A 23,816-nucleotide genomic window follows, 5' to 3' on the forward strand; every position below is an offset into this window, starting at 1 on the left:
CTGTTTTAAAAATAGATCTGGAGTCTGCGTATTTTTATGTTCACTTGATGTAAAAAAATGAGGTTGCATGTGCCCTTTTATCCAGCAATTCTGCTTCTAAGTATATTCCTTTCCTAGGCAAACTCTCATATCTATGCACACTGCACACACACAGGGATGTACATGGCAGTACTGACCGTGAGAGTAAAAAAGGAACCAGATAAAAATCATTGCCAGAAGAATTATGAATAACTATGGTTCATTTACGAAATATAATAAATACTCTAAAACAGTGTGTTTTTCAAACTTCTTGGTCTTGTAATCTCTTTATACTCTTAGAAATTACAATATTTGTCATATCAGAAATTAAAACAAATTTTTAAGTTTACTTATCATTTAAAAAAGATAAATTAATTAGAGGTCTCTGATTTTTATTAAAGAAACTATATTCCCCAAACCAAACAATAATTTGCTGGAAAAAAATGGCATTGTCTTACATTTTAAAAATATCAAATATGCATTTGCTTATTTAGTATCTTTAGTCACAATTCAATACATTCTGTTTTTAGACTGACAATAATAACAATAATAGCAGCTGACATTAATAAACAATTTATATGATATATCCATCTCATTTAATCCTTACAACATCCCAATAAAGGTGTTATTATTCCCATTATAAAGATGAGGTAAAAGATCGAAGTACAGAAAGATAAGTAACTTGCCAAAGGTCCCATAATCAGTTGGTGACGCTCTTCTGATACTGTGTTAACCGTGAGCACAGCATCATGCAATTGGGTATTCAACAATTAACTGATAGTGATGGAGTCAGATTTACATCTGAAACTCACCAAAGGCTAAATCTATATTCTACTAATTTACTTCAGTTTACTAGCTGGGAAAATGCTTACTGAGTATTATAGGCCGAGTTGTATCCCCTAAAAATTTGTACGATGAAGTCTGGTTTAGTCTATTCAAGCAGACATAACAAAACATGGATGGTGTTTACTAAGAAAAACTGGTAGTGTTTATAAAAAAAATTATTTCAAATTTAGTTCTAATCAAGGTGCTGGCAGATTCTGTGTCTAGTTAAAGGCCCTCTTCCTGGTTCATAGACTGTGCTTTTTGCTGTCACCTCACATGGCAGAAAGGGTGAGGGAATCTCTGGGGTCTCTTATAAAAGCACGAATCCCATGCATGAGAACTCCATCCCCAAAACCTAATCACATCCCCAAAGCCCTACCTCCTCACCATCACAATAGGCATTAGGTTTCAACACAGAACTTTGGGGGACACAAAGCACAAACATTCAGACCACTGCAAAGTCCTAACTTCTAGTACCTCGGAATGTGCCTGTATTTTGGAGATAAGGTCCTTAAAGAAGTAATTAAAGGAAAATGAGGTATTAGGATGGACCCTAATCCTATATGACTGGTATCCTTCTAAGAAGAGGAAATGTGGACACAACAGGCACAGAAAGAAGTCCATATGAAGATACATGGAGATACCCATCTACCAACCTCAGAAGAAACCAGCCCTGCTGCCACCTCGACCTCAGCCTTTTAGCCTTTGGAACTGTGAGAAAATAAATTTCTGTTTAAGCCAGACAGTCTGTGGTATTTTATTATGGCACTCTAGCAAACTAATCTGCCAAAGTTTCACTAGCCACTGATATCCTGCTATAATTTTTTTTTTTCCTTTTTGGCTGTACTTGTGCCATGTGGAAGTTCCTGGGCCAGGGAACTGCTGTCATTTTTAAATGATACTTGTACCAAATGTTAAATTTGATGTCAAAATATCTGTGAAGCAGACTTTTAATTTTTAATACATCATTTTATAATGAAATATCATTAACATTTTAAAATAATTTTATTATAATACTGAATAACTTTGTGGAATTAATCTTTTATACTTTTTTCCTTTCTAAATAAGACTAAAATATGGTAAAAGGAGATTTATACTAAAGTATAAATAATGGTAAAGACACAAGTACTTTAAAATCAAAATCATATCTAATATTATCTACTTAAGAGAAAGTTAGATAAAATCACTAGACAAAGGTAAATTGATAGCATTTATCTACTCATGAAGTTTTACTTATTTAGTAGTAGAAAGTCTACTATTTATTTACGGCCACACCTACAGCATATGGAAGTTCCTGGGTGAGGGACTAAATCTACACTACAGCAGGAACCTGAGCCGCTGCAGTGACAACACTGGATCCACAAACCACAGCACTACAAGAGAAGTCCCATGAAATTATTTTTGAATTGCAAATGAACCATCTATATATGGCAAATTTAAGATTGAAAAAAATTCAAAAACAGAATTTTGTTATCTCTTATCTCAGATTCCAAATCAAGGATTTAGAAATGAGACAACATAAATAGCAAGATTTATATTACTGTTATATAATCTAGTAATTATATATTTAATATATATTACATATAATTACAATTTCCATTATGTAATACTAATACAATGTCACTATCTTACTATTTTACAGTAATAGCTCAGAAGTACATAGCATAATTGATTACATTTTGAACTTTATTACTTAATGAATCCATTTCTATATACTGCTTTCAATCACTTTTTATTAACTGCTTCCAAAACCCGCAACAGGTGCAGGAATAGGTTGATGATATCTAAGTAGAGGCTGATGGCAGCTAATACATACTCTTCAGGTGACAGCCTATGCATCAGGGAGTGTGTGTCATAGATGATGAATCCGCAGAAAAGAAGAGCTCCTACGGCAGCCAAGACCAACTCCACTGTCTCACTGTAAAAAAATACCTACAGGCAAGAGAATAATAATTTTATATTTAAGAATAGCATTAAGAATACTTAAGTTACTTGCTCTAAGTTATATATGCTATTTAATAACTACACAACTTTGAATATAAATGTTAAAAGCAGAAAAATGTGGGAGTTCCCACCATGGCTCAGCGGTAATGAAGCCGGCTAGTACCCATGAGGACATGGGTTCAATTCCTGGACTTGTTCAGTGGGTCAAGGATCCGGTGTTGCCGTGAGCTGTGGTGTAGGTCAGCAGCTAAGCTCTGATTTGACCCCTAGCCTGGCAACTTCCATATGCCAAGGGTATGACCCCCAAAAAAGAAAGAAAAGAGAGGAAAAGAAAAGAGGAAAAGGTAAGGCAGGTCTACCCTCATTTCTACTGGATAAAAAGGTAAATGGATGAATCAATGGATAGCCTCCTTTCTATTAAATTACCTGACTTTGAACAGTAACATTCCAAACATAAATTATTTAAAAACATATTTCTTTTTCAGTATTACTTGTGCCGCTTGAAGGTTAGCAATTACAAATGTGGGCCCTCTTTCTATGTAATTTAACTCATTCGTTCATTCAACACTCTCTCAAGCAATAATGTTAATATAAGGCCCTAATTTTTAAAATAGTATATATATATATATATATGTATATTTATTTATTTATTTATTTTGGATTTTTAGGGCCACACCCGCAGCATATGGAGGTTCTCAGGCTAGGGGGCGAATCAGAGCTGTAGCTGCTGGCCTACACCACAGCCACAGGAACCTGGGATCCGAGCCGTGTCTACGACCTACACCACAGCTCACGGCAACACCAGATCCTTAACCCACTGAGTGAGGCCAGGGATCGAACCCACAACCTCATGGTTTCTAGTCGGATTCATTTCCACTGCACTATGACAAGAATTCCTAAAATAGTATTTTTAAATCATTCTATATACAATGTTCCAGATAATTATAACTAAGCATCCTACAAAAAGGTGCTTCTTACAGCTTTTTGAGATTTCAAGTTACCATTCTAAAACAACTTACCTTTAAGATCCCTGATAAGCACAAAATCCACAAAACAGCAAATAGTCTATAAAAACAAAATAATAATTTAGAATATTGTTCATAACTAAAAAACTTTGAAAACCCATTCAACATTTTCTGAAGAAATAAATCCATCCTCACATTTGCCAAAGAATAATTGAAATGTAAGAATTCTTAAACATACAATGACTACTACAGAATATCCAGAAACTGAGAGAACAGCTACCGATTCAACATTTGTTTTTTTGGTGCACAAAACTAGCTAAAAGTATCATTTTTAAAGTTTTCGACTGGAACATAAAGGAAATGTTGATAGAAGCTAAATATGACTAGATGTATTTTAATTCAAAGAGCTATATAAAACTTCTAGAAAATATATAAACAAGGAGCTCCTGTCGTGGCTCAGTGGTTAACGAATCCAACTAGGAACCATGAAGTTGCAGGCCTTATTCAGTGGGTTAAGGATCCGTCATTGCTATGAGTTGTGGTGTGGGTCGCAGACGTGGCTCGGATCCCGTGTTGCTGTGGCTCTGGCGTAGGCCAGCAGCTACAGCTCTGATTGGATCCCTGGCCTGGGAACCTCCATATGCCACGGGAGCGGCCCAAGGAATGGCAAAAAGACAAAAAAAAAAAAAAAAAAAAAAAAAAACACACACACACACATATACATATATATATACAAATAAAACATAATTGCATTTTTAAACCAAGTAACAATAACAAATTATTCTGTGAACATGCATATCCATTAAAATTCCCATGGAATTCCGTCGTGGCTCAGCGGAAACGAATCTGACTAGCATCGTGAGGATACAGGTTCGATTCCTGGCCTCACTCAGTGAGTTAAGGATCTGGAGTTGCTGTGAGCTGCGGTGTAGGTCTCAGATGCAGCTGCTGGATGCTAGTAAGGTTTGTTACTGCTGAGCCACGATGGGAACTCCAAGACTATCTATTTTTACAATCACTTTAAAATATAACATTTAGAGCAAAAATAACAATAACGTAGTATGAGGTTTATAACACATGTGGAACTAAAAGTTATGGCAACAACAGCACAAAGGTAGAAGAAAGTGGCATGAGTATGCTAGACATGAAAGAGGAATACATAGCCAGAGAGCATAAACCTTAAAGCAGTGAATGTCTACCATGCCCAGGAATGAAGAAAGGAGCACTCAGGAACTGAAGCAGTTTTATTTTTTATTTATTTATTTTTTTTTTTGTCTTTTGTCTTTTTTGTTGTTGTTGTTGTTGTTGTTGTTGTTATTGTTGCTATTTCTTGGGCCGCTCCCGCGGCATATGGAGGTTCCCAGGCTAGGGATTGAATCGGAGCTGTAGCCACCGGCCTACGCCAGAGCCACAGCAACGCGGGATCCGAGCCGCCTCTGCAACCTACACCACAGCTCACGGCAACGCCGGATCGTTAACCCACTGAGCAAGGGCAGGGACTGAACCCACAACCTCATGGTTCCCAGTCGGACTTGTTAACCACTGCGCCACGACGGGAACTCCTGAAGCAGTTTTAACAGTCACCCCCCGACCCCCTCCCCAAACATCACAGAGTATGGGCGAATGAACAGCTAGAGAACAGTGTTTTCAGAGAGGGATCGAGTCTCCGCTGAGATAAGGAAAAAGAAAGAATCTATTCTGAAGAGACTGAAATATGGGGAAGACTGTTTACCAGAACAGGGGTTCTAGAGACTCTAGCAGAGTGGATGGGAGGAAAGGGCACAGTTAGAGACTGGGATGGCAAAAAGATTCAGAGAGCAAATCTTTCACCATATAGACCACACAAATATGTATGAAACATCCCCGACACAAATAGACAAAATAGGAAACGAGAAAAAAAATTTGCCTCTCCTTAAATCAAACTCCATCCTCATACAACTATTTAAGCATTCTACACAATTGTCCGTGTTGGGTGACCAACTATAATTTATGCCAATAGAGGCTTCTGGTAATCTGAATTACTAAGAAAAAAAGGAGGAGGAAAGAAAGTTTTTTGCAAGAGCAGACCATTTGCACATTTTTAGTGTTGTAACAAGACAGAGAACAGAAAATGTTTGGGTGCTTATGTGCCAAGAGGAAGACACTATGAGCTTAGGAAAGAGTCTACACATTCTTCCCAAGGTGAAGGCAACACCACTATCCTAATATAAAAAGTCATTCCATATATTTATGAGGTTTTTTTTTTTTTTTTTTTTTGGTCTTCTTGCCATTTTCTTGGGCCGCTCCTGCGACACACGGAAGTTCCCAGGCTAGGGGTCTAATCGGAGCTGTAGCCACCGGCCTACACCAGAGCCATAGCAACACGGGATCCGAGCTGTGTCTGCAACCTACACCACAGCTCACGGCAACGCCGGATTCTTAACCCAACTGAGCAAGGCCAGGGATCGAACCCACAACCTCATGGTTCCTAGTCGGATTCGTTAACCACTGAGCCACATCGGGAACTCCTGTATTTATGAGTTTGAAGAAGGGTACAGGTTAATTTAGATAGATCAAAAAGATTTTAAAGTTCATGCAGACATTTCCAGTATCTTGGTCAATTACCTTGCTTTTGCCACAAAAATGTGGATGGTAAGTAACATTTATATTAAGATGAAGATCTAAATAATTAATACCATTTATAAAGCATGTAAGTCTAGCCTCTCTAGAAAGCTGATTTCTTTAGCATTCATTTCGCTTTCTATATAATTGGGAAGCAAATGACTCAAAGCCACTTTCCACCCTAGTATGTTCTGGGAGAGTGGGGCCTGGCCCCAGGTCTCAATGATATGACCTCTCATTACCCTCCATTTTAAAAGCACTCAAAGCTAACAGCATAGTGCATCTCTCAAAACTAGGTAATATTAAAGATCTCTAGCACAGCCATGAAATACATAACTTACCCGGCTCCAAATTTGCTGAAATCTCTCTTAGATTGTAGAGTATATACAGTCAAACCAAGAAATACTGCAGTAGTCAGTATAAAAGCTTGCAGAACAATATATACATCATAGAAAGTAACTGTAAAATTATAAAACACTGATTAAAAAATATATAAACCCTCAATATATAAAAGGTTTTTTCTTCTGTCATTTAACAGAAATGCTTTATTTTGTCCTATACTACTTGCCAATAAGAACAATTATAAAAAGACTCCTTATTCAGCCTTGCATACTGGTACAGTAAAACCACACTCATAATGTAATAAAAAGGCTCCAAAATAGACAACCTAAGGGAGTCACGTTATTATGAAGTTAAAGAAATGACTGGAGAGACATTACACAGCCAGCTGGTTAGGAGTCTGAGGGATATGGTGAAATGATTCTCACTCCTCCCCGTCTCAATTGCAGTTTATCACCATCTGTTGTGATCGTCAATGGCTTAAATATCAATAGGGATAATTCTGGGTCCTGAGGCTGGCTACGAATTCCTGGGCAAGAAAAATATTGAGGCTGTCTGAGGTCTGGCATTCACCAAACCTACAGGGAACAGAAACCAACCACAAATTGCTTTATATCCACATCTGCATTATCTTGGAGCACATTATTGGGGGTTTACTGAATATATACCAAATTCCCTCCTGTAATTTTAGAATGACCATCTGGATTAACTATGGCTATTGTAATACAACTGCTTAACATCTTAATAGAATGCTAAATTACAACCTCTTTAAAGTTACGTTCGGGAGTTCCCGTTGTAGCTCAGCGGTAACAAACCGACTAGTATCTATGAGGACGCAGGTTCGATCCCTGGCCTTGCTCAGTGGGTTAAGGATCCGGCATTGCGGTGAGCTGTGGTGTAGGTCACAGCATACCTCAGATCCCATACTACTGTGGCATAGGCTGGCAGCTGCAGCTCAGATTCCCTAGCCTGGGAACTTCCATATGCCACGGGTTTAGACCTAAAAAGCAGAAAAACAAACAAATTAGTTAATTAATCAAAGTCCTTTGAACCCAAAACCATTAAATAATTTTTGATTTTTCAGGGATTAATAATCCAAGTTCTTTCTATTTCCAAAAGCTACATAACTTGGATTTTCTCTATTTATGCCATTACAGGATTAGTAAGACGAATGCAGAAAAGATAAAATCACTTTTGCTTCTTTTCAGAAATTTCAGTGTATGATTAGATGGATTCCAATAAACCTGAAATAAATTTCTCTCCTACATCCCTTACAAATGGTGGGAGCCAAGGAGAATAGAGATGGACTTGGTAATAACATTAATAGTAAGTAACATCAGTAGGTAATAACAAATAACAAGTTAATATTAATAATACTTCCTTTCTATGTTGAGAAATTTCAATCCTATTTATTTTAGTAGTTTCTATTACTTATTTATATTCTGAATGTTTTATTAAAAAAAAAAGAGAGGATTACCAAGCAATATACAGATTCAATCAAACTTGCACAAAGAAGTTAAAATCAATATGACAAAATAGGAAGAGATAAATATATTAACATAAGGGATAACAATTTACTGTTATTGAGAGGTCTAGTCAATTCTCACCTTTTTGGTACCACAGAATAAACATTTTGAGACGATCGAAATTTTTATTGTTAATAAACCACGAAATTTTTTTATTTGAGGCTTACATTGTGTACATCAAGAAATTATAACAGACTTCTCCTTTCAAATGCTGAACTCTTCTGAGTACATGGCTCAAAATGTTATCAGTTCTAAAAACTGATTTAATTTCCTTTAAATAGGGAAAAGATTAGCTATGGTTCTTACTTTTACAAATGGATAAACAAAATGAATATTTTTCTCCATTCCTACTGTTTTCCTAATTCTTTTCTACTTTCTTTAAACTCAGTTGAACTATATAAACATTTCATTTTTGTTACATTTAAGGAATTCTTCATCCAATCTACATTTTTTAATATGACTTCCGTGATGTTAAGCTTTAGCCCCAAATACTTTTTTACCCAGATGATTTATCCATATTAAAAGCTGTACCATACAGAAGCACAATTATGGCTTACCAACAAAGGCCACAGTCAGAGCTTCTAACAGTGTCTAAAAAAAGAAAGTGAAATTACATAGATGCATGTGAAATGTATACTATGTCATGCATATGTTCTAATTTCCAGAAGTTCAATATTATTCTAAATGCATGATCTATGAAGTACACTGGTCAGTTAATAAGCCCACCGTGGAGTTCTCTGGTGGCTCAGTTGGTTAAGGAGCCACTGCTGTGGCTCTGGTTATTGCCGTGGCGTCGGTTCAATTCCTGGCCCAGGAATTTCCACATGCCATGGGTGTGGCCAAAAGAAAAAAAAAAAAAAAAAACCACAACCAAAAAACCAAATATGCCCGCCATAATGAAAACGAGACTTCAATTATTTGAGTGAGAATATTTAGATTCTAAATTATGATCCTATCACTTTAACTCAAGTTGATTTTTCATATCTGTAACAGGACAATTCTAGAAATAATATAGAAAATTATATTTTTCTTACTCTCTATAATGTAAATAAAAGTTAAATTGCAAATCACATGCACATTTATAAAAACCTCACTATCCCACACAAACACAGGAAGAATAAAACATTTAGGTATTACTATGGTGTGACAGAGTCTTGAAACATCTCTCCCAATAGCATTCACTCTTTCTTCCCTAGTAACAGAATTTTTACTAAACGCACAGATGTTCAGATTAAACATTACATTTTTCAACTTCCCTTGCAGGTATATCTGGTCATAAGACTATATTCTAGTCAACAGAATGTGGGTAGAGTTACATTTTTCAACTTCCCTTGCAGGTATATCTGGTCATAAGACTATATTCTAGTCAACAGAATGTGGGTAGAGAGGTAAACAACTTTGAAAAGCAGAAACGCTTGCTCTCTCTCTTTTCATTTTTTAAAATAAATGGATAGAATGTAGATATGGTGCTGAGCTATCTTACACCATGCAACACTTTAGAAATGTCTGAACCATAGCACATATCTGGGCTCCTGACAACCTTACTAAAGAGTCATTCAGCATCTTATTTAGGCCATTGCTAAGCTGTCATTGTTTAAGCCATTGTCATAAGTAGGTGAACCCATATCCTCAATAAAAGAGTCAGAGATACCAAGCTTCATCCTCTAGCTTTTCTTTCCCCTTAACTACATTTACACTTACTCTTGTTAGATTTTATATACCATCAGATAAATCATATCATACAAATGAAGCCTTAGGATTCCTTAAAAACCTCATTAACTTTGTTCTGCTACTGTTAGATATGTATAGGCATTCAATTAAATAAGTTTAAAACTCAGGAATAAGTGTTAAAGGAAAATATATTGTCAAAATACTCACAAATCCAAAAAGCAGATAGAGGTTAAGGGGATGCTTATGTCTGTTTAAAGTCAAGGCTAAAATCAATCCCAAAGATCCAAGTGCAAACACCAAAATTAAGGCAGGACTGAAAGACAAAAAATTAAAAGCATTCTCAAATGTAAAGATACCATAAGTAGTATCTTTTATTAAATAGTATTCAATTTAATAAAATTTGTCTATGTGTTTGTCAAAGTACAATAAAAAAAATCTGGATCTATACCAAACTGTCAAAAGAAATTACTTTTCCATGTGGAAAATCTGAGGACTGTGATATGAAGAGGAGCAGGAGGATAAAAATTTCCCCACAATGAATGGGGAAGACGTAGCCTTTTTTACTTCATGAACTTTACATCATATTTGAATAACTTTTATAATTAGCATACAGCGTTTTTCCTAATTAAAATACAATAAAAAACTATTAAATGATAAATGAACTTTAGATCTAAATACTTTTTTAGGATATTTACTATATAGCTGAAATTTAAAGAACTTTACTTCAAATAGCAAATTAATAGTTCAAGACTCCTCTTCTGTAAAGGGACAGAGGAAGTAAATGATCTACTTTTAAGAAACTACTCAGTTTTTATTTTTCCTTTCCTTTAATAGAAAGAATATATATTACTTTTAGCCATGGAAAAAATTATTTTGGAGGTCAGATAAAAAAATTATTTTGGAAGTCAGATATAAAATTAGGGATGAATCATATGGAACTCCTTTAAAAACTTTTCAGTGAAATTTTCCTAGTTATGATCCACCACTAAGATAAACTAAACAAACTTTTTTTAAGTACCTTTATTTTTCAAGCACTGTCTTAGGCTTTGGGGACAAGGCGTAAGACTAATAAAAGCAAAAAAAAAAAAAAAAAAAAAAAAATTCAGACTTAAAAAAACTGTATACAGTAAAAATTCTTAATACTATTCCAGGAGATGAGGGTTCAATCCTATGAAACTATAAGCTAAAAAGTTCAGAGGTAAAAACATTATAGAACATTTTCCTTATCAAAACTTATTTACAAGAGTTAATTATGAACCTTTTCACATTCTAACCTCAAAAGGTAATGGAAAAAACTAGCTTTGTTATATTATGTCCTTTCATTCACATGCAGTGGCTGAAAAGGACTCAGAATTACGTTATTACCTACCTTTCATGTACAAATGCTCGTACAGAATCAAAGTATAAAAAAAATGTAGATGTCATTGTAGTTAAGAGAACTTGCAGAGAAAGAATGCTGTAGACTTTTCTTAGAAAGGCTGAAAGAGAAAAAAATTACACATGACTATTTTCTCTAACATTTATTAGAGAACAGCGAGATCAAATTTCTTCTTAGAAACATTAAATTGATTTATGTATTCTTTCTTAAATCTTAATCCACATAATATAATCTGTAATTAAAACTAAAAGAAAAAAAAAAGAAAAAAACACTTCAAAGACGTCAAAATGTAAGTGATAACTATACTCCAGGAAGCATGAGCTTAAAAAAATTAAGTTAATGGCCCAGAATATAAATGTTTTCACCAAGATTAAAAAAAAGCATTAAATGCATGTGTGTATAACATAAAACAAAGCAAAAGATTAAAAACATAACATTTTAAAGAACGAACCTATCTTGAAACTGAAAAGCAGAAATACAGGGTATACGGTCATAAATAAATTTTGTCTTTTTAGGGCCACACCCGCGGTATATGGAGGTTCCCAGGCTAGGGGTTGAATTGGAGCCGCAATGCTGGCCTACACCACAGCCACAGCAATGCCAGATCCAAGCCCTGTCTGTGACCTACACCACAGCTCCTGGCAACACCGGATCCTTAACCCACTGAGCAAGGCCAAAGATCAAACCTGAGTCCTCATGGGTACTAGTCAGATTCATTTCTGCTGAGCCACAACAGGAACTCCGGTTATAAATAAATTTTAAACAAATTTTAATTTCCAAGCAGTACAATTATTTAGGCAAATAATATGTAAGTTTATTTTCACTCACCTATTTTTATTTCTCATTTTTACTACCTCTGCCTCTAGTTTCTACATAAGAAATTCTTTCTTTCTGAATATTTTATCACCAACATCCATAAATCAACCCCAAGACCTAATGATTTAAAAGTACTTATTACTAAAGTCTTCTGATGATATAAATAATACGGTGAACATTCAACTCACCACCAACTTCAGAAATAAAATATTAATAGTTCCTACTTCTCCCTAACATACTGCTAATCATCTTTCAAGATGAAGCTGTTCTCAGTAGTTCCCCAGTCTGAAGTCAATGTTCTGCCTCATATTCCCAAGGGACCCTAAACATACTTCTAGTCACTTTATTCTATAGTGATAAGTCTACTTGTCCTTCACACCTATTAGACTCTAAAGACAAAAAAGCTCCTTAATAACAGGGAGCATGTCTTATTTTCATACTCCACACCAAGCCAAGGGAATGGCACAGATTGAAATACTCATTAAATTTTATATTTTATTTATTTATGTTATTGTCTTTTTGCCTTTTCTAGGGCTGCTCCCTCGGCACATGGAGGTTCCCAGGCTAGGGGTCTATTCAGAGCTGTAGCCGCCGGCCTACACCAGAGCCACAGCAACTCGAGATCTGAGCTCCGTCTGTGACCTACACCACAGCTCATGGCAACGCTGGATCCTTAACCCACTGAGCAAGGCCAGGGATTGAACCTGCAACCTCATGGTTCCTAGTCAGATTTGTTAACCACTGAGCCATGACAGGAACTACTCATTAAATTTTAGTTGCCTTTAAATAAATTTATACTGAATTAACAAAAGATGAATTTTGCCAGCCAGGAAAAAGGTATTATTCTCAAACAATAATGGAGCCATATAACTTCCATAGAGCACTAGGTTTAGGCAAGAAAAACACTGCTGAATGACTTTTACCCAACAAAAGATATTTTCTTTTGACTCTCATGACAACACACATAAGTATTCTCAAAAAAAATTCCTGGAGTTCCTGTCGTGGCTCAGTGGTTAAGGAATCCGACTAGGAACCATGAAATTGCAGGTTCAATCCCTGGCCTTGCTCAGTGGGTTAAGGATCCGGTGCTGCTGTGAGCTGTGGTATAGGTTGCAGATGCTACAGCTTCGATTCGATCCCTAGCCTGGGAACCTCCATATGCTGTGGGTGTCGCCCTAGAAAAGACAAAAAGACCAAAAAAAAAAAAAAAAAAAAAAATCCTGCTAAAGACTTGGCTTCTCAAGGAACGATGAAGTGCTTTGATGGTGTGTCTGCCAAATTATCAAGAAATAAAATAAATATTTTATAAGAATAAAGGGATTTTCATAAACATTAAAGATTTAATCCTTAAAGGGCCCCCCAAATTAAATCTTCATCAATGTTTCCTTTTGGCACCCTTTGCAAAACATAGTGAGTTTTTCCTAATGTCTTAAAAAGGTTTTAATGAACATATATCTTAAACACTGATTCACAGTCACAGTGTACATCGGGTCTACTTTTGCCTAGGGAGAGATAATCTTTCTTTTTCTTCTTCTTTTTTTTTTTTTTTGTCTTTTTGCCTTTTCCAGGGCCGTTTTCGTGGCATGTGGAGGTTCCCAGGCTAGGGTCAAATCGGAGCCGTAGCCACCGGCCTACACCAGAGCCACAGCAACGCAGGATCCGAGCCGCATCTGCGACCTACACCACAGCTCACGGCAATGCCGATGCTCAACCCACTGAGCAAGGCCAGGGATCAAATACACAACCTCATGGTTCCTAGTCAGATTCGTTAACCACTGCGCCACGACGGGAACTCCTTAATTTTTTAAAGTTTTACTGAAGTACAGTTGATTTACAATGTTGTGATAATTTCTGCTGTACAACAAAGTGATTCAGTTATACATGTAAAACACATATATTCTCTTTCAGATCCTTTTCCCACAGAATACTGGGTAGAGTTCTCTGTGCTATACAGCAGGTCTCTGCTGGCCAATCATTCCATATACCTCAGTGTGCATATACCAATCCCAAACCCCAGTCCATCCCTAACGGCCCCCCAAATTTTTGGTGACAGTAAGTTTGTTTCCAAAGTCTGTGAGTCTGTTTCTGTTCTGCAAATAAATTCATTTGTATCCATTTTTTAAAGATTCCACGTATAAGTGATATCATACGATGTTTGTCTTTCACTGTTAGAAAGAAGTAATCTGGAACAAAAAGGAGATTAACAGTATCCATCTCCACAACAGATCTACAACTTACTTTCTTAAAAAGGCCCTGATGTCTGCAAGTTTTGTGAAGTCATTTCCACCTTTTTCACAAAAGCAAAGGAAAGAATATAGTACTCCCATGGACAATGTTATCTGAGCTATCTTTCTGCAAATGTAATTGCTAAATCAAAAGGTCAAAACATTAGTTCCCCCAAGAGATTTTCTGGACTGTTTAAAAAGTCAAATTCTTTAGTTTTGATATTCACACCATGCACCTTGTGTAACTCAAACCCATTGCATGTAATGAATAGTCTCAATTAAGCAGTGAAAGTTAATGCCAATCCTTAACATTTTATGGAACTGTTCTACACTTTCAAAACTGTATGTTTAATGTGTATTCGTATCCATATGTGTACAAGTGCATATGTGATAAAAGATTTAAAGAATACACACAAAGGTGTTAATAATGGTTTTCTCTGGGAATCACGACTGAGGATGATTTCCATGTTCAATTCTTTGCTAATCTGTTTTTTTAACATATCACCATTACTTTTGTAATAGAAAAACATATTAAAGAAATATATGCTAAATACATCATAAAAATAATCCTTATGCATATCCCCTAGATCACAGCTTTTCTATATACTCTTTTTAAAATGGGAACTTCAATCAAATCCCACAAAAAAGCAACATTTGACACCTATTTTGAACAACATAAAAAGTGGCAAAAGGTATACATACACAGCTCACAAAGATCTGATTGATATGAAAAGAATACAAGCCAAACGGCAATCTTTTTTTTTTTTGAGTCCTAATTTCTGCCCTTCTATTTCTCCCCCTTCTACTCAAACTTAACAGGCTAAAATAGGAACTCATCACTTCTATTCAAATCAGTAACCAGAATCAGCATCCCCAAAGCCAAAAATGTCAGAGTCATCTCTGATTCCCCTCCCTCTTCTCAATCCATCAGCAACTACTTCCACTTGCAAAGCTGAACACATCCACCTCTTTGGTTTCCTCTGCCACCTCTCCAGTCAGTCTGCAGGACCATCCACCCAGACTATAGTAGCCTTCTAACTAACCTCCAGGCTTTCATTGGTCACACCTATTGTCCCAATCCATTCTCTACATAGCTGTCAGCAATCTTTTTGTAAAGTAATCCACATCATGTGACTCCCTGCTTACTTTTAAAGGTTTTCCTTCCACTTAGAATAAAACTTTGAAGTTTTTATGGGGCTTACAAGGCCCTACATGATATAGAACTTTTCTAACCTCCTCTCATATTATTTTTCCTTTTCCTCAACATGATTTACCCACACTAGCTACCTTTCTGTTCCCCAAACATGCCAGATCCTTCCTGCTTCTGGGACTTGGCCCTTGCTGTTTCCTCTGTCTGGAATACCCTCATCACTCTTTACATAGAATGATGGTTTAAAATATGCCCATAACTCTTGACACTCCTTTTAGGTGACTCACTTCTAACAAAAAGAGTAAGGCAGAAGCGGCAGTGTGTGTTATTTCTAAGATTAAGTCATAAAAGATAACATCTGTCAATTATATTGGAAAAAAAAATGCGAGGCAATATGGCTACCTACTTGCTCTTTCTTAGATTACTTGCTCTAAGGTAGTATTTCTCAACCACTTTTTTTTTTTCACTGTCCATCTAAGATGTCTGCTGAACATTATTTTCCTAACAGTCCCTGAAAATCTAATGCCACAATATATTGTACATCTTTTTTTTTTGTCTTTTTTTGCCATTTCTTGGGCCGCTCCCGCGGCATATGGGAGGTTCCCAGGCCAGGGGTCAAATCGGAGCTATAACCACCAGCCTATGCCAGGGCCACATCAACGCAGGATCCGAGCCGTGTCTGCGACCTATACCACAGCTCACAGCAACACCGGATCCTTAACCCATTGAGCAAGGCCAGGGATCAAACCCGCAACCTCATGGTTCCTAGTCGGATTCGTTAACCACTGTGCCACGACGGGAATTCCCACAAATATACTGTACATCTTTTGGGTATCACAACTCTTTGGAAGGCTACAAACCATTGAAATATCTGAGATGTTTTGCTCTCCACTTCAGGAACCAATTTTCACCCTCCTGGAGGCAATACAGTCCCCACTAAGAATGGATGCTCTAGAAGCCAGCTGCCAATGTTGTGAGAAATCTCAAGTAGCCCTATGGAAAAGTGAAGTGGGAAAAGTGAGGTCTCCTGTCAACAGCCAGTGAGAAACTGAAGGCACCTGCTAACAGTGATGTGACTGAGGCTTCTTGGAAACATATCCTTGAGCACCAGTCAGACCTTCAGATGACTAGGGCCCCAGCCAACGTCTTGACTATAACCTACAACAAACCCTCTGCTAGAATCGCTTAGATGTTTGGCTCTTAGAACCTCATAATAAATCTTTATTCAAGCCACTAAGTTTTGTGGTAATTTGTTACACAGCAATAGAGACTCATACAGATTTTGGTACCTCTACCAAAAACCTAAAATGTGGAAGAGGTTTTGTAACCAGATATTGGGTAGAAGCTGGCAGGTCTTTGAGGTAAAAGCATGTAGAAGCATGATGCCTTTAAGGAGACTGTGGAGGGCTTAAAGTGAGCAAAGTCTTATGGAAACTGGAGGAAAAAAAAACCTTGTTATTGCTGACAAAAAATTTTAGCAACACTGTCACCTGTGGGAACATGGAAAGTAGAAAATGTGCTTAATGAAGTGGGTGATCAAACTAAGATTTCCAGATAGAGCATACACTTGCTGGCTCCTTGCTGCTCGCATCAAAATGTGAGAAGAGATAGAGAATGTGACTGTAAAATCTTTTGTTAAACCCTCACAAATGGGAGTTCCCATCATGGCTCAGCTGTGAACGAACTTGACGAGGATCCATGAGGATGAGGGTTCAATCCCTGGCCTTGCTCAGTGGGTTAAGGATCCAGCGTTGCAATAAGCCGTGGTACAGGTTGCAGACTCGGCTCCGATCTGCTGTGGTTGTGGTATAGACTGGTAGTTAGAGCTTCGATTTGACCCCGAGCCTGGGAACTTCCCTATTCAAGTGTGGCCCTAAAAAAGAAAGAAACAAAACAAAACAAAACCTCACAAATATCTAGCCGTGTACCTCAGAAAAACCATTCAAACCACTGGGCTTTGAGAGACTTGAGGAAATAGTCACTCATCAGTCTCGGCCTCATCATCTCAGCCAAAACTTACTCTAAGACACTTGGGTGTGGCTTTTATCTAATGGAGTGAGCCTAAGAAAGAATCACAGGAGACTTGTTTTTTTGAAGAACTTAATTGTCAAAAATACCACCAAATTATGCCTGTTCTACCACTGGATGTTGAATATGTGGATACAGAGCCATACCTGAACTTGATTTAGATGACAAGGTTCTGAACTTTGCACTGATGCTATAATGGGATCCGACTCTGGCAGGTGGGGAGGGGGGGTGGCCAGAGGGTGTCTTAGCTTGCAAGTGGAAGAAAGATAAATAATTTATAGCCAGAGGGAAGACTGTGGTGGTTTAAAACATGCCTATAAGTATGTGACACTTACCTTCAAAAGGCGGAGCCTAAATACCCTCCCCTTGAATGTGGACTGGGCTTAAGAACCTGCTTCTAATAAACAGAATAAGGGAGATGTGACGGTGGGTGTGATTACAATGTCTAAGGCATAAAAGACACTACTTCCCTGATGGTCTCTCATGCATTGCCTGCTCTTGGAGAAGCCAGCCACCTTCCCAAGAAAATATTCAATCAGTCTATGCAAAAGGTCATTGGCAAGGAACTAAGGCCTTTTGTCAACATCCGCATGAATGAGGTTTCCAGGAAGCAGATCCTTCAGCCCAGTCAAGCCTTCAGCTGACTATAGCCCCAGCCCACATCTTTTGTCTTTTTGCCTTTTAGGGCCACACCCGTGGTATAAGGAGGTTTCCAGGCTAGGGGTCCAATCGGCACTGCAGCTGCCACCCTATGCCAGAGCACAGCAACACAGGATCCGAGCCGCATCTGCAATCTAAACCACAGCTCATGGCAACAATGGATCCTCAACCCACTGAGCAAGGCCAGGGATCAAACCCGTCCTCATGGACTCATGAATGCTAGTCAGGTTTGCTAACCCCTGAGCCATGATGGGAACTCCCCAGCCCACATCTTTAATGGACTCTCATGAGACACCCTGAACCAGGACCACCTCACTAAGCCTCCCTTGGATTCCTGATTCTCAGAAACTATGCAAGGGAATAACTATTTGCTGTTTTAAGCTACTAAATATGGGAGTAATTTCTAATAAAGCAATACATAACTAATATATCTGGCTAGCTCTCATATAACTGTCTCCTTTAAGAGTTCTTTCCCAGACTATCCCCTAACTGAAATAGCTGCCATTCTAGACCCTACCTAGTGTCTATTCCATCACTGTTTCTTTTCTTCAGAGAAATTACCACAGCTAGTAATCTATGTATTTGCTTACCCTTTTAGGGTCTGTCTCCCCAACTTCCCCACCAAACAACAACTCTAGGAGGACTAAAATATTATCTGGTTACTGCTATATCCTTAATATCAGTATGGAACCCAATAAAGTTTTATAAATTAAGAAAAATGTTGACCTTCACTCAGCTAGCTAAAGAAAAGTAGATGAAAACAAAATACCATTGTTTATTACCCACCACAAGAGTCAGTAAACTCTGGCCAGGGCCAAATCCTGATTTTATCATCACCTGATTTTATAAGCAAGGTTTACTGGGCACGGTCACACTCTCATTTGTGTATCCTCCCAACAATGCTTTTGCCCTACAATGGCAGAGTTGAGTAATTGCCACAGGCACCGTTTGGCCCCACAAAGCTAAAAACATTTACTATTTGGCCCTTTGTAGAAAATGTTTGCCAACCCCTGATCTACCAGATTGCCACTTATTAAAATGTTTATGATCTCAGCGTTGGCCAGGGTGGGAAAAAAGGTACCCTCGTAGATTGTTTGCTGGACAGTCGACAGGTGCATTTTCTTTAGAGGATAATTACTGACATCAACCAAATTTAAAATGCACAAACTCTTTGGACTCAGTAATTTCACTTCTAAAAATTTATAGAGCAATCCTTGGAGAAATTCACAACAATGTGGAAGAATGATCCCTAAAGCACTATTTGGAGGAATAAAAAGAAAAGCAACATCTAAGTATCCATCAGAAGATGATTAAATAAATTACAGTACATACATAATATAGAAGATCACTATAGGTAAAAATAATAAAGTTATATGTATATACATATTTTTTAAATATAAGATCTACTAAGTGAAAATACAAAGTTGCAAATTATTATTAAAAAATAAGCCCACAGGAATTCCTGTGGTGCTGTCTCTGCCGTGGCTCAGTTCAAGTTCCTGCTGAGGCACAGTGTTCAATCCCCCAGCCTGGCGCAGTGGGTTAAGGATCCAGGATCAAGCCTTGTTGCCACAGCTGTGGCACAGAGTGTGGCTGCGGCTTGGATTCGATCCCTGGCCTGGGAACTTCGATATGCCACAGATGTTGCCAAAAAAATGTTAAAATAAAAAATAACCCAAAGATCATAACATTGTGCTTCTGAGTCTACAAAACAGTAAGCTTAGTGTTTCAAAAATATAAATATGGTATATTGCCAAAATAGACTAGTTTAATAGACTACTATACATAACATTTACATAACAACAAATTATACAAACTAGCTTATTTGACACCATGAAAGTGCTCAAGGAGAGACTATACTCAGATTTCATTCTCAAATAATTTCTCTGTAGCTTCATGATTTGTTGTTTTCCAATAAGCCTTGGAATTTTTTTTAATTATAGTTGACTTACTATGTTGTGCCAATTTTTTTAATTAAAGTAAGCCTTGGCATTTTAAATGTATAATATTCCAAAAGCATTTTCCAGAAGACATACACATTATATTTTTAAAGCAATCCCTTTTTACTTCATGGAAGGGTAGTAAGGAAATAAAAGTTTTGGAAGTCACAGTTGCTCTCCTTAAAGTATTAGTTAGGCTGGCTGGCTTAATTTGCTTAAAAAAAAATGGGGGGGGGGGGTTCTGTTTTATCTTTTAATTAGTTAAAAAAAAAAAAAAAAAACCCAGGGACATAAGACATACCACTTTTTAACAAAGATGTAGTCAGTTTAGTTACCAGCCCAATTACCCTGACACAGGGTTCCTAAAACTCTTGTAGTTTTCTGGGTGGCAGGAGTGTCTTTTGTCCTAAAAAGATGACTCTGGGTGGGCTCCTGGATAAGAGCTGTCCCTGGAAAGAAGGAGTCGTGATTAGAAGCTTGGAATTTTCAGTCCTGTACCACATTCTCTTGAGAAAGGAGAAGGGCTGAAAAAGGACTTAATCATTGATCAGGCCCATGTGATGAAGCTTCCATAAAACGCCAATAGTTTGGGAGTTCCCACTGTGGCTCAGCGGGTTAAGAACCTGACACAGTATCCATGGGGGTGTAGGTTCAACCCCTGGCCTTGCTCAGGGGGTTAAGAACCTGACACAGTATCCATGGGGGTGTAGGTTCAACCCCTGGCCTTGCTCAGTGGGTTGGATCCTCAGCAGCTGCAGCTCTGATTCAACCTCTGGTCTGGGAACGTCCATATGCTCTAGGTGTGGCGGTAAAGAGATTTAAAAAAAATGGTGGGGAGGGAGGTCTGTCATAGTTCAGCAGTAACGAACCCGACCAGTATCCATGAGGATGTGGGTTTGATCCCTGGCCTTGCTCAGTGGTTAAGGGTCCAGCATTGCTGTGAGCTGTGGTGTAGGTCGCAGATGAGGCTCAGATCCAGTGTTGCTGTAGCTGTGGTATAGGCTGGCAGCTGCAGCTCCAACTGAAACCCTAGCCTGGAAGCTTCTATATGCCACACATGTGGGCCTAAAAAGCAAAATAATAATAATAATTTGGGGTATGGAGGGCTTCCAGGTTGGTGAACACAGCCTCATACCAGAAGGGTGATGCACCCCAACTCTATAAGGGCAGAAGCTCCTGTGCTTAGGGCCCTCCCAGACTTCATCCTATATATCTCTTCATCTGGCTGTTCATCTGTATCAGTTAATAAACCAGTAAACCTGAGTGTGTTTCCCTGAGTTCTGTGAGCCACTCTCACAAATTTATCAAACCTAAGGAGGGGTGATGGGAAACTGATTTGTAACCAAGTATGACAGAAGTTGTAGGTAACCTAGGGACCTAGTGCTTGCACTAAACATTTAAAGTAGGGTAGCAGTGGAGTTCCCATCGTGGCTCAGCGGTAATGAACCTGACTAGCAACGATGAGGAGGCTGGTTCAATTCTGGCCATGCTCAGTGGGTTGAGGATCTGGCGTTGCCATGAGCTGTAGTGTAGGTGGCAGCTGTAGCTCTGATTTGACCCCTAGCCTGGGAAGTTCATATGCTGCAAGTGCAGCCCTAAAATGCAAAAAAAAATAAAAATAAAAAATAAAGTAGGGTGGCAGCAGTCTTGTGGAACTGAGTCCCTAACCCCTGGGATCTGACACTATCTCCTAGTGCTACGTGGTATCAGAATTAAGTTAAATTGTAGGACACCCAGGTGATGCCATGGAGAATTATTGGTGAGGGGAAAGCCACCACACTTTTGGTGACCAGAAATGTCAGAAGTAAAGGAGAAACAGAGGATGAAAAACCTTCCCTACTCAGTCAGGAGGGAAAAAACTCAGGTTTTTCATTAAAACACATGTGATCCAGCAACTCCTCTTCTGCATACAGATCAAAAAGAACTGATAACAGGATCCCATAGAAACCTGTACCCCTCTGTTTATAGCGGCAATAGTCATAGTCAGGTGGAAGTAACCCAAGTGTCCACCAACAGGTGAATAAACAAAATGTGGTTTATACATACAATAGAAAATTATTCAGCCTTAAAAAGGAAAAAAACTCTGACATGCCACAAAATGAATGCACTTGCTAAAAACGTACTGATTGAAATATACCAGTCACAAAAAGACAAATACTGTATGATTCCAGTTAGATGAGGGATCTAGAGTGGTCGAATCCACAGAACAGAAAAGTAGAACGGTGGCTTCCTGGAGCTAGGGAAAGGGGAAAGTGGGAAGTTGTTTGCTGAGTATAGAGTTTGTTTTGCAAGATAAAAACATTCTGGTGACACTGAAAATGCTTAACATACTGTACTGTACTTAAAAATAATTAAAATGGTAAAATTTTAATGTTATGCATATTTTACCACAATTTACAACTTTCTAATTTAAAAGCTGAGCCCACTTGCCAAAATAATTTCAAAATTCAATTCTAGAAATACAGATACTAGGAATCAAGATTCTCTGTGCATAATCTCTTCATAATTCCTCTTCCAGGAAAAGTTCCAGCTGCCATATAGGATGAAAACCTGAGGCAGCTTCCGTGACCAACTGGCTGAACTAGAGCAGACAATGAATTCCACTTGCATGAAGCTGAGCATTTTAAATTCAAATAATTTCTGCCCACTGAACATTGCATAGTAACATAACTAACATGGTCTTAGGAAACTTCCACTTCCAGCAACTGCCTCAAAATGTTGAGTTCTAGGTCCTGCAGAGAAAAAACAGCAACGAAATAGATATGGTGCCTGCCCTCACAGATCTTACGATTCGGCAAAGACAGACAAGGGCATAGAAACTTGAAACGCTGTTCTAAACCAAAAACATTCAAGCAGGTAACTCCTTTCAGGTGTGCGTCACAACGATCACATAATAAGCTTATTTTCACCAAAAAAGTAACCCTTGGTTTCTCTTAATTGAAAGATGCCAGATTCAGGCTGTGAAATATTCAGCTGTCCCTTTCTACACCCAAGAAGACTGAGGGACTCCAGATCAGGTGTCAAAGAGCACAGCGGGGCTACCACTTCTCCTCCCCCTCTGACCCCTGCGGAGGGAGGACGCTCTTCCTCCGAGATGGGGGACCCGCAGGGTCGGAAGGCTGCGGTCTGAACCCCTGGACTCAGGCGCTGTCTCCAGAGCACCACCGTGGGGGATGCTCGCCTCGGAAACCGGAAACCCGCCCCCAGAGACCCGCAGCGCGCCTGACAGACGAGGGTGGCCGAGAGGGGCCCGGCGAGGGGCCACGTACCCATTCGGATGTGCACGCTGGCGGAGGCCACGCAGCTGCCATAGTTGAAGTCATCCTCGATCGAGGAGCAGGGGTAGCGGGGGTCAGGGTCTGCCATGGCCGCGCGAAACCCCCAGCCGCCCAGCCGAGCCAGGGAGACGACGCCGGCACAACGGCCTCCAAGCCACTTCCGGAGGGAGGATCCAGCCCCAACTAGCCGAGCGGCGTCGGCCGAGCCAAGCCCCAGCTAATCGATGATCTCACCTCAAGAATCCAGTTAGGCTGAGAAAAAGGAGAGTGCTTTAGGTTAGGTTGGGAGAGAAAACGAATTACATTCTCGGCGTCATCTGAAATGTAGGTTTTCTCACATTTTCTTCCACCAGCTTCTTACATCGTCTGACCTGGAAAGTTGCTAACGTGATAAAAGCGAAGACCTATTCATCCATTTATTCAACAAACACTCATCTCATTCATACACTCCA

General features: G+C 38.6%; 1 protein-coding gene across 1 annotated transcript; it reads right to left on the reverse strand.

The window, feature by feature from the left end:
• Positions 1-274: 274 nt before the first annotated feature.
• On the reverse strand, positions 275-23,525 carry TMBIM4 (transmembrane BAX inhibitor motif containing 4). The gene is made up of 7 exons (XM_003481653.5): positions 23,356-23,525; positions 11,259-11,367; positions 10,097-10,202; positions 8,776-8,809; positions 6,695-6,812; positions 3,807-3,852; positions 275-2,775 (listed from the first exon to the last, which is right to left on the reverse strand). Exons 1-7 carry the CDS (start codon positions 23,450-23,452, stop codon positions 2,569-2,571), a joined length of 717 nt encoding a protein of 238 aa, XP_003481701.2. The 5' UTR covers positions 23,453-23,525; the 3' UTR covers positions 275-2,568.
• Positions 23,526-23,816: the final 291 nt, after the last annotated feature.

This window comes from Sus scrofa, chromosome 5 (genome assembly GCF_054392235.1).
Source record: "Sus scrofa isolate SSC_HxYL_T2T_F1_AM1 chromosome 5, Sscrofa_HxYL_maternal_Yorkshire_Landrace_v2.0, whole genome shotgun sequence".
Classification (NCBI taxonomy): domain Eukaryota; kingdom Metazoa; phylum Chordata; class Mammalia; order Artiodactyla; family Suidae; genus Sus; species Sus scrofa.